This window comes from Orcinus orca, chromosome 17, assembly GCF_937001465.1.
Source record: "Orcinus orca chromosome 17, mOrcOrc1.1, whole genome shotgun sequence".
NCBI lineage: Eukaryota > Metazoa > Chordata > Mammalia > Artiodactyla > Delphinidae > Orcinus > Orcinus orca.
Genome location: NC_064575.1, coordinates 12,825,128 through 12,837,544, shown reverse-complemented (window position 1 = coordinate 12,837,544; position 12,417 = coordinate 12,825,128). Strand labels below are relative to the sequence as shown.

Sequence of the window (12,417 nt, the reverse complement as noted above, 5' to 3'; positions counted from 1 at the left end):
GATTTTTTTCTTCTCTATGTTTTTTTGAATTTTCCGTATTTTCTATATTAAACAGAACCCAAAATGATGTTTTAAACAAATTTAACCCAGCCAAAACTGAATAGTTTCATTCTCAAACTAAACTCATTTATGCTTGAGTCATATATTCCTACAGGTATTTTAAAATCAATGGATGAATTCTATTTAACTCAGTGACAGACCAAAGACAAAGCAAGGGTTTGTGAGAAGATGATCCATGGGAAAACTGGGACAAGAATGCTCTGAAATGGAAAGTTCTTCCAGACTTTGAAGAAGCATAATATGCAGGTGGATCTAATTTGGTCCTGTTACAGAAAGGTAGCAGCACAAAAAAAGAAAGAAAAGAAAGAAGAAAAAGCAAAGGAAAACTTCCTTAATTCCCAGGTGAACCATGGTATTCCTCTGCTGCTATGCGATGTGAAACCTCACCCTTCCAGGCCCAGCCTGATTACACTGGAAAACCACCTCCGTTTACATGTTCCCAGGCATCTACACTCGGCACTAAGGATGGCTAATCCTGGTGCCCAAACCTGGCATGTGATTCAGGTGTACTATGTAGATAGTTCAAATAACCAAAAACAGGAAGAGGAGACTTTCAGGAAAGGGAGTGATTTTCTAAGAACCAGCTGATGATTCTGAGCAGAGTAAACAGTAATATCTGGGGACTATGGGGGATTGTGTGTATAGGACAGAGCTCTAAGGAAGACTTGGAGTAGTCATTGTGGGAGACGTCCTGCAACTGGGAAAGCTTTCCAGAATGGGAAGGCTCTTTCTCCCAGAATCCAAGAGCTTCCCCAAAACCACTCCTTTTACATCATCACCTTTTTTAGTCTCATTATGTCTTGCTGAAAATTAAAGGTAAAAACATAATATAAACCCTCAAATGTAGGTGTGAAACTCAGAGTTTTGGTTAAGGAATGTATTACTAAAAATAAAATAAGCTTTTTAAAGAAGAGAACTTAAGTTGTATGTATAAAATGTGCCAAAAGCCAGGGAATAAATAATTGAGAGGGTAATTAAGGCCAGATCAAATATTTAGTGAGTTCACCTGAGTAAGCAAATAAGTCTTTGTTCTTAATGGCATAATAAAAAAATAGTTCATCTTATAAAAACGATCTGCATTTTTTTTAATTCTCTGACTTTGTTCACTACCATCCCAGTAATTGCAACATTTTGATTTGTTTTCTGCCAGCCCTTTAGTGCCTTTAACTCCTTATATTCTCCCATCCTTCTCACCCTCCCCAATCTTCTCTTTAATCCTCTGCACCCTCCAACCGAGCTCTTTCTCCCTTTTTATTCAATTTATAATGTCTTATATATAGCAGGGTCTATATTAATGTTTGTTCACTTTAATTGAATTGAAAGCCATTGCATCCATTGCACTCCACTATTCAATATTTGAGAATGTCCTGGGCATCGTTTATACAGGCACTGTTTATACAGGCAGTCTTCACTTTTCCTGCACACAAGTGCAGGACTGTCTCAATAGAAGTGACCACGCAACCTGAAGCCATAACAATCTATCTCGATAATCAATGGGGAAAATTATGTTTGTTCTATGACCTTCACGTATTTTTGTCAAAAGATGAAATACTCTCTTACTCTGTTATAAATGTGTAAGGGAATCACCAAAATATAGTGAAATATTTATTACACGATAATTTAAAACATTAGAAATATTGATAATTAAATGCCTTGTTTCTTTGTGACAAGCTTTATCACGGGTAGTTTGGGTAGTGCTTACCTACCTTCTCATTATATAACTTACAACATGAAGTGGGCATCTTTTTATGCCTTGGCAAACTATCATACTCCTTTCATAGTTGGGATCAGCTTCCAGTATTTTTTTCCTTTGTGCTTTCAATGTCGAAAAATACCTGCAAGAGTTCCTTTAATGTGAAATGTTGACAGCTTCATTTCTTCTGGGACATCGTCCTCCTTTCCAGTACGACCGTTTTCCTCATTTACGTCAGTAAGTTTGTCTTCACTAAGTTCCTCTGGCTGCATAGCTAGAGTTGAATGATGGCTGTGTCCACATCCCTGGCATCAGCTATTTCTTCTATAACTACATTTACGTTTGAGTCACATTTCCCCTCTGCGTTATCTGCATTATTGCTGCACTTTAAGCTTTGTTGGCCTATTCTCTCTTACTATATCCATTTTTGTAAAATGCCACACGGGTTTATCACCAGAAGACAAGGGAGCAACACAGCTACACACTTTGCTGTCTGTCTGTGAACTGAGTAACACAGGTACAGTGACCAATCACACACCTACAGACTTCAAAAGAAGTGGCACAATTTGTCACAGAACTAGATGCACAGCTGTAATTTGCATAGTGATTTGTAGCGTTAAGACCTAGCACTAGTAGCAAATTTGGGCTGTACTTGGAGGACTGATATCATTTAACTAAACCATGGTTACTGAAATTCGTGTATATCAGAGCCATGCAAAGTGAGGGCTCCTGTATTTTCTTTCTGTAGGTAAAAGATTCTTACGTAGTAGATTTTAATAATGCCACAGAGTGGGTCCTGGCCTCTACTCCGCTGGCCCTGAGAAAATACAACCAACCATTGTTATTAAAGTTATCTCAAAAAAGTTCTAGAAACATGAAGTGGTTTTACTTAAGAAAAAAAGTAGTGTGGACATGCAGCTAATGTTATATTCTTCTTGGTGATACAAAACATTTCAAATATTTATCTATATCTCTTAATAGAAAATAGAGATAATCGATAACATTTTTCAATTGTCACCTGCCCTCTGGGAGGTTCTAAGTATAAATTAACTAAGTATAAAAATAACTAGATTCGTGACCTGTTTTTCCTGAATTCTCTCTTTATATTAATACTTATTTCATTAATACAAATACATATTTTCCCAGTTGTTTATGCCAAAGCTTCAGGATGGACTTTTTTTAGGATATGACATTTGAGTTCTGCATTCTAAAAGTAAGTACAGTTCACTACTAAATAAAGTAGTTTGCCACTTAAAAAAAAATAACTAGATTCACATTTGGTTTTCCAGTTCTCCACCCTTCATTCACAGAGCCTTTTGCTCATGCTGCTTCCAAACTATTATTTGGTTACCACATTGTATTTAATGAGCTTCTCACAGTGTGACATCAAATATCTTTATAGATTACGTTCCCTTTTTTAAACATTTCCGTGGAATCCTCTCCTGCTCTAATTAATTCTCCTAGTTTTGAATTGTAAATACCTCCTTTGTGTCAAGATGCACCCACTTTGGTGCTACAAATTTTTCTACCCTAAATAATTTTACTCCACTCCACTCTAGGTGAGAACATTCTTCAAGCTTGACTGGCGACTGTGCCTTTCCTTTGGCCCCAGCTATAACAACTAGTTCTCCCAGTATGTACTTCACTGAATGTGTGGTTATTATTTTTAGGTCTTCTGTGGTGATTCTAGAAGAAGAATAACGGAAAATTTAGAAGGTACCTTTTTAAAAGCCAGCAACACTGATCTTCAAAAACAATGCCACGTTCCAGGTTGCCATGGGGCTCTAAGAAACAACACCCAACCAAATAAATCCAAAAACAATGAAAAGGAGGGAAACTCTTGGGCCTAACCTTGTCGCACCACACAAAGACTTTTGTAGTTGCAAAAATTTTCTTCGAATTTAACCAAAGTTTATTTGGTGAATTCTAGTATATTATGTATATCTATTGATAGGGAAGTCAAAGTAGTCTTGCTAGGTGGTAAGTACCAAATAGATTCATGCTTTGTCTCTCTTCATCAACTTCAGAAATTCCATAACCTAATACCAAACATATTGTTCTCCTAGCAGAAGATTATGCTCAAAACTTTATCTTTTAACTTAAAATCAAAATCCATTTCAGCCAAGTATTTTTCAATAGATTGATGAAGGTGAGTGTAGTACCTAAAGGCTGCCACACTGAGGCGTGTGGTGCATTGTTTTGCGACTGGCTTTCAGATCACAACTACTTAAATCTTCCTTGTAAGCAACAATAGTAGTCAAGAAATTGAACTTGGAAAGCCCAGATCGAACCTGATTAGTAGGCATCTCCTTTTCCGTGTGTATGGATGGTGGGAGTTGATTGCTAAAAGGAGTCTACCTATTAGAAGGAAAGCATACCCCCATGTTCTTCACAGTTATCATGTGTTAGAGTAATGGGAAATAGAAAGTCACATGATCATCTTTTTTCTAGAAACATCACCTAAACCATAAAAGAGAAATCATCTATGTCCTATTACTTAAAGCACTGAAGCAAGGAGGTCTCTGAATGGTCCTCTTCAGCACTGAACAGTCATCACACTGTGATCATTCTCATTTTGTCTGACCAGATGGAGAACGGCTGCGATTCTTAGAGAGTTAAAAAAATCACAAATATAGCATATGCAATATGATGACACCCTGTTTATTTGTCAGACGAAGAACATGTTCTGCAAGTCTTGGAAATTAGATCCACTCCAGAATAGAACACTAGAGGACAGCTTCCTTAGTTAATGTAGTGTTTGGAAATGAAGAACTTTAAAATGAAGCCATGTGAGGACTTCCCTGGTGGCACAGTGGTTAAGAATCCACCTGCCAATACAGGGGACACGGGTTCGAGCCCTGGTCCAGGAAGATCCCACATGCCGCAGAGCAACTAAGCCCGTGTGCCACAACTACTGAGCCTGTGCTCTAGAGCCCGGGAGCCACAACTACTGAGCCCACACGCCTGGAGCCCGTGCTCTGCAACAAGAGAGGCCACTGCAATAAGAAGCCTGCACACCACAATGAAGAGTAGCCCCCGCTCGGCACAACAAAGACCCAACACAGCCAAAAAATAATTAATTGATTAACTAAATTAAAATGAAGCCATGTTAATGTCCTAAAAATATATAAAACATTTGACAGTTACAAGAAAAAGTGATAAATCTAAAATAATTGAGTTTTTAAATACAGCTCAGTGATTAAGACAGCAGACAGGAAAAATTTTTAGTAAGACTATAGATGATAAGGACTCCCCTGGTGGTCCAGTGGTTAAGACTCCATGATCCCAATGCAGGGGGCCCGGGTTCGATCCCTGGTCAGGGAACTAGATCCCACATGCATGCCACAAGTAAGAGCCCGCATGCCGCAACGAAAAAACCCTCCATGCCACAATGAAGATCCCACACACAGCAGCTAAGAGCCGGCACAGCCAAATTAATTGTTTTTAAAAAATTTTTTTAAAAACAGTGTAATTACTAAGCTTAATCTAATAAACACATACTAGAATCCATACCCAATAATTAGAGGATGAATCCTGTTTTCAAGCACAACTGGAACCTTTGCAAAAATTGACGATATACTAGGCCGTAAAGCAAGGTTCAAGGGATACCAAAGAACCTATATCACATAGACCATATGCTCTGGCTGTAATGCAGTTGTTAGAAACTATTTATAAAAATATGACTCAAAGAAAACTCACAATTTAAAATATAAAAATATTTATGAAGAGCTCATGGTTTAAAGAAATCAAAGAAATTTTTCAATATTTACAACTGAATGGAAGTAAAATTATATGTCAAAACATATAAAATGTAGCTAATGTACTACTGAAGGGGAATTTATAGTTTTAAATAAATATATTAGAAAAGAATAAGGTGTCCAAATGAATAAGCTAAGCTTTCAACTCAAGAAATTAGAAAGAGAGTCAATGAAAGAAAGAAACAATAAAGAGCGGAAAGCAATGAAACAGAAATCAAAGGTACATCTTCCCTACCATATCTTTGTTTTATATTTAATTCATTTCTGCTCTAGGCCTAGATGGTTTACTCCCCAAATAATAATAGAGTAATATAACCCTGATACCAAAGCAAGACAAGGACAAAATAAGAAAGGAAATTATAGGCCTGTCTCACTCAAAAATATAGATGTAAATATTAGCAACCTTAATCCAGCCAACATAATAAGAGTACATATCATAACCAAATTGGCTTATCCCAGGAATACAAGGATGATTTAATGATAGAAAATTACTTATGGAAATTGATCATAACAGCAACTATATGATGATGTTAATGCATGAAGAAAGATTATTTGCTAAAATTCAATATCCATTAGTGACCAAAAATAAACAACCTAATATAGAACGGAACATCTGTAATGTACTCGACCTCAGTTTCAAAATTCATGTAAATGGAGAAGAGTCAAAAATAGCCAAGACAGTTTTGAAGTGGGACAGTTTGGGGAGACATCCTGCCAAACTCAACAGATTCTATGTAAACCATGGTGTGGTGTTGGTGAATGGATATAAACCAAAGTGCATTAGAGCAATTCCACCCTTGAAAGAAAACTTGATACTTGACAGAGGTCGTATACTACTACCTAAATGGGTAAAAGACGACCCGTCCAAATGAGTACAGTAGTGCAACTGGGCTTCCACAGTGGAAAAATAAATTAATAAATCCCAACTGAGGGGCTTTCCTGGTGGTGCAGTGGTTATGAATCTGCCTGCCAATGCAGGGGACATGGGTTTGAGCCCTGATCCGGGAAGATCCCGCATGCCGCGGAGCAACTAAGCCCGTGTGCCACAACTACTGAAGCCTGCACGCCTAAAGCCTGTGCTCTGCCACAAGAGAAGCCACCTCAATGATAAGCCCTCGCACCACAACGAAGAGTAGTCCCCCCTCCCAGCAACTAGAGAAAGCCCGCATACAGCAACGAAGACCCAATGCAGCCAAAAAATAAATAAAAACAAAAAAATCCCAACTGAATATCATGTAAAAAATATTATTTCTGGGAGGTTTAAGGCCTACATTTAAAATGAAACTTTAAAAGGGCTTTTTGAAGAAAATACAAGATAATAGATTTATGATATTAAGGCAGAGATGGGTTCTTAAATAAACTTATACATTTAATGTTGATAAAATTAAAGACATGTATCAGTACAAGGACATGATGAAAATAGGAAGCAATAAGCTGCAAGAAAGGAAGATGTTCATAATGCGTATAACCGAAGGATTAATATTCAGAGTATAAGGATGAGAGCTTAATAGAAAAAAATGGGCAAAAATATGAGTGAGCAATTTATACAATGACCTGCCATTATATTAAAGCTTTTCAATATAAATTATAATCAGGGAAATATGAAGTAAAACAACAAAATATAATTTCATACCCACTAATTTTTTTTAATTGAAATCTTAACAAAACCCAGGGTTAGTAAGTTGTAGAACAATGGGAACTCTCATTCACTGCAAATGAAAGTATTTACTGATTTAGACAGAAAATGGCAACATTTATTAAAGTGGAAGGTATGTAAGTCCATGACCCAGCAAATTATTCCTAGATATATATCATAAAGAAACTGTCACACATGTCTAGGAGAAATGTGCAAGAATGTTCACTGCAATCTTGTAACAATGAAATATCAGAAGCAACCTAACTGTCCAGCAACAAAATAAGAGGTAGATATATTGTGCATTTACCTATAATGGAATGCCATATAACAGTTAAAATGAATAAATCATCAAATTAATAAGTGTCAAAAACATAATATTGCAGAGAAAAGCCAACTGAAGAGTGACACATCATGATCGCACTGGCATGAAATTTCAAAGCATACACATATATTGTTCATGAATCCATATGTATGAAGCAAAACAGAAAATCATGCACGGAAATGATGTCAAGTTTAGGATACTGATTGGTGGAGGGGAGGAAAATGGGATCTGAGAGTGATAAAAAGGGAGCTTTAGTTTTATCTATAATGTCTTGATTTTCTTTTAAAAAGATTTGATAAATATGGCAAGATGTAGTTTGTGGGCACATGGATGACATATTCTTCTCTGTATTTTTTCTGCTTGAAGTATACTGTAATTTTTAAAAAGGAAGATCATAATACTCTCTCCAATACAAAAGTATGGCAGTCATTTGCACTGGAGGGAGAGAAGGCAGGATAAGATGAGAAAGTCCCCATGCAAGTCTCCAGCAAGTCTGGCGTTTACGTGCTAACATGTAACACCCTTTCTGTGCTTGGAAAAGCGGAGGCTTCCCCGTTAGGACTGAGACAAATAGACCATGGATCCCAATGCTAGGAGAGGAGAGAGAGAAATTACCATGACTTTTTCCTTCCCCTTTGTTCCTGCCTTGTTGGTCCCAATCTCTTTCCTTGCATCTCTTCTTCTCTAGAGTGGCATGGAAAGCCACAACCCTGTAACTTTAAGGGAGGATTATTAGCTAATCATACTGCTTTGTCTCTGCCATCCCCACCAGGAGACTTCCTCCAAGCTTTGGAGGACCTCTGTTTATTAGAGGAAAACAAAATTCCAGGGTATATACAATCACATACCAGAACTTTCCCCTAGTTTGAGGCATTGGACTGTTAATAGAAATTCAAGCATGTATGAAAGTTCTACTGAAGCTATTTGGCCAACAAATTATTGAGTCTTAAATAAAGGAGAATTGTACTGAGTGAAGTAAGTCAGAAAGAGAAAAACAAATACCGTACGCTAACACATATATATGGAATCTAAAAAAAAAGTGTTCATGAAGAACCTAGGGGCAGGACGGGGATAAAGACGCAGACCTACTAGAGAATGGACTTGAGGGCATGGGGTTGGAGGGGAAGGGTAAGCTGGGACAAAGTGAGAGAGTGGTATGGACATATATACACTACTAAATGTAAAACCGATAGCTGGTGGGAAGTAGCCGCATAGCACAGGGAGATCAGCTAGGTGCTTTGTGACCACCTAGAGGGGTGGGATAGGGAGGGTGGGAGGGAGATGCAAGAGGGAGGAGATATGGGGATATATGTATATGTATAGCTGATTCACTTTGTTATAAAGCAGAAACTAACACAACATTGTAAAGCAATTATACACCAATAAAGTTGTTAAAAAAAAGAATTGTATTAATGTTTATCAACTTGTTAATACCATATGTATTTAAATTATATTTAATAAAATTGTATTTAACTCATATCTTATATTCTTGGATATATCTATATTTTCATTACTATTTCTAATATAGTGATAGTTTCTAATAATAAATTGTATTATTGGATTGCTCACTATGAACAGAATTCTCACTGTGTAAATACAGAATGCTGCTTATGATGGGTTCAGAAATTCTACTTAACTGGATGTAAAAGAAAATTAAAATTTTAAGTATTGAATTTTCCAAAGCAAGATATATGTATAATTTAAGAATTATTTTACTTTTAATTGTGTTTTAATATGGTTAAAATTCAAACAATCCAAATGGGTATAAAATGAAAGGTAATACTCTTTCCCATATATTGTCCACCAGTCCCCCTCCCCACGGCAGCCACTGTTACAAATATTCTATGTGTTTCTCTAAGGTCCTTTACAAATAGACAAACATGCGTCAAAAAGAACTTTTTAAAAAGTCCATTCCATAGGAATGGTATTTCAAAATGTTTGTATTCTTAACTCGACTTAGCACATTCAATGCTCTTCTTTTGAGGCCAAATAGTGCAGAATCTTCAGACTTGGGGTCAGACCCAATCACAAGAGTGAGATTTCAAAGGAGCCACGATAAAGGTGACACAATAAATAATTGTCCATTAAACTTTTTATAGGAAAGTCAGGGGAGAATAGAGTGTCCATGCAGTAAGTTCCAAGACTTGAGTCTGCTACCAATTAGACAGAAACAACTAAGTGACATAACTAGCTTGTGTTATGATGTATCATGTAAGGATATCAAAATATTTAGGTAGTTGTTTGGTCCACAATTGAATGGAATCTTAAAAAGAACCGATTATACAAAAGCATATCTAAATTGTTGCTTTCTTAATCATCCTAAAGTTTAGCGAGATCTGAAATACTGCCAGAGGCTGCCCAATTAATGTGTTTTGCCACCTTTGCTAAAATGTTATCAGTAATAAATAGTCTGAGACTCAAGAAAGAACACGTGATGTCAAAGAGTACAGTTCATATTAGCTTGTTACTTTTTTTTTTTTTTTTGCGATACGCGGGCCTCTCACTGTTGTGGCCTCTCCCGTTGCGGAGCACAGGCTCCGGACACGCAGGCTCAGCGGCCATGGCTCACAGGCCCAGCCACTCCACGGCATATGGGATCTTCCCGGACCGGGGCACGAACCCGTGTCCCCTGCATCGGCAGGTGGACTCTCAACCACTGCGCCACCGGGGAAGCCCTAGCTTGTTACTTTTTAACCCAATGTATTTGGTATTTCCCATGGATAAAAAGCATTTCTCATGTTTATTTTCCAAATCTGCAGTTGGGATCAGTTTGTAAGAAAAATGTCACCTTTGTCTTTTAGGCTCTTCTAACATATAGGAGTGACCCAACCATGAGAAAAATGTTGAATCATCTGTATTTCTATATCATGCCTGTGTTTAACGTTGATGGATACCATTTTAGCTGGACCAATGTAAGTCACTTTGCCTATCCAACTGAAAAAATCATGGAAAACAGTCCTGAAACAGGAAAGAACCTTGGTGGGCAGCTAGCCTAGTGCTTCCAGAGCTACAAAGGAGACTTCCACTCCCTTCCCCAGCATAGCAGCAACCTTTTGATTTCCTATATATGTTTGGCTTTGTCTAAGATTTCATGTAAATAAAGATTTCTCCTTCCAAATAAATTGTGAAAACAATCACTAGTCCAGTCCAGCTCACTCAATTTTGCCTGTGAAGAAATAAGGGCAAAAGAAGGTAAGAGGAAAGTTTGTGGCAGAAATTGGACCATGAACCTGAGTCTCCGATGCTAATCCTGTCCTCTTCCCACGCCCTGGACTTTATTCCCAAGGGAACCCTCCCTCCCCCTCCGTGCTGTGATTCATTCACTGACTGAGCTACTAAAACGCATGGGAATAACCTCTTAAGTGTTTTTTCTGCACCTCTTTTTTTCATTACATCTAGGATCGATTTTGGAGAAAAACAAGGTCAAGGAACTCAAGGTTTCGCTGCCGTGGAGTGGATGCCAATCGAAACTGGAGGGTGAAATGGTGCGGTAAGTTGGGGATTAATAGGGATTCAGATCCAAAGGTAACCATATCTTTCACTCTCAAAAATGATGAGCCCACTGGGACTCCAACGTAAGACTGATGTCTTTGTTTATGTGAAAACCTCCTACGTTGTACATTGTAGCTATAATTTGCAAACGAAAATGAAAGCATTTTTATAAAAGTATGAAAGGATCAAGGATTTAACTCTGTCAACCCAATCCTGAAAATTTAAACACAGATGTAAAAGCAGAAAACTAAGGAATATTTGTCATTCAGAAACTAAAACATTTATGTGGTATAAATCCAGTGGAATGTATTCATCCTTTCACTGAGGGTAACACTGATCCCGCCTTCATCTGTCTAAGATGATCAGAGCTGCCAAATCCTTGTCTAGAACCTACCAACCTGCCAATCATACACTGACTGACCACTCACATGGCGAATGTATTTCCACTACATTCCGTGTTTCATAATAGTTACCTTTCAAGTAAGGAGAGGATGTCATTTTAAGGAAGGAAACTCTTGTGGCAAAATAAAGAAGCAGGTAGTAGCAAAAGAGAGAGAAACAGAAAATTAGCCATAGCTGCATAGAAGATGGGTAGTATACCTCTCCCCATCTTGGGTTTTCGGCTGGGGCTCTTAAACAGAAAGACAGATTAACAAGAGAAAAATGGTTTATGAATGTGCACTGCACATGTCACATGGAAGAAACCTCATGAAAAGTAACTCAAAGTGGCAACTTAGAACACCAGCTTATATAGTGTCTTCAACAAAGAGCAATAAACTTGTAGAGAAATGATAGTACAAAGGAATACAGTTTTAGGTTTCCAAAGGCAGCCAACTGTGGGAAGGTAAATATATGAGAGCTAACTAATGCAGGAAGGTTTGTTTGCTGATTCCTGTGGTGCTGTCTCTGGGTTAAGAGTCTGTCTCCAGTAGGAGAATTTATGTCCTGTCTTTAGGCAGAAAAGGCGAGGGTGGAGAGAGCTTTTCCTGCATTTCCTGCTGCTTAATTGCCTGGGGCTCGAAATAATTTTTATGTCAAAGAGGCATATTTGGGGGTGACATATTCTGGTTTCCTTCGCTAGTTATTGTACTTGGCAACAGCGGGGAGGGAAAGGAGAAGTGTTACCCACATGCAGTTCTAAGGAGCTGCCCTTTCTCAGTGTCCTTCCTTAGCGCCCTCAAAGTATAACCGTTGTGTAACAGAAAGTCTTCTGTGAGTCTCTTAGAAATGAAGCCCAAGACAAAAGCCCTCCTTCTATGAGGCTTTGGTTCTGTACTTGATGCTGCTCTTCCCATCCCCACCAGCATCAGGTGGAATAACTGCATGTGGCTGAGACTTCTTGCACAGAACCCTCCAGGCAACCTCTTGAATCAGTTAGAATTGGTAATCAGAATATGGTAGAGCAGAAACAATATGGTTCTAGAATATGACAGATACATGGTTTCATTCTACCATT

The 12,417-nt window shown here is 37.9% G+C and overlaps 1 protein-coding gene across 1 annotated transcript in view; it reads left to right on the top strand.

The window, feature by feature from the left end:
* Positions 1 to 12,417, top strand: part of CPA6 (carboxypeptidase A6) — a 264,167-nt gene that overhangs the window by 209,613 nt on the left and 42,137 nt on the right. Inside the window, exons 7-8 of the mRNA XM_004274947.4 lie at positions 10,271 to 10,381; positions 10,869 to 10,959. Coding sequence (XP_004274995.1) covers positions 10,271 to 10,381; positions 10,869 to 10,959 — 202 coding nt within the window. The remainder of the gene's footprint in view (positions 1 to 10,270; positions 10,382 to 10,868; positions 10,960 to 12,417) is intronic.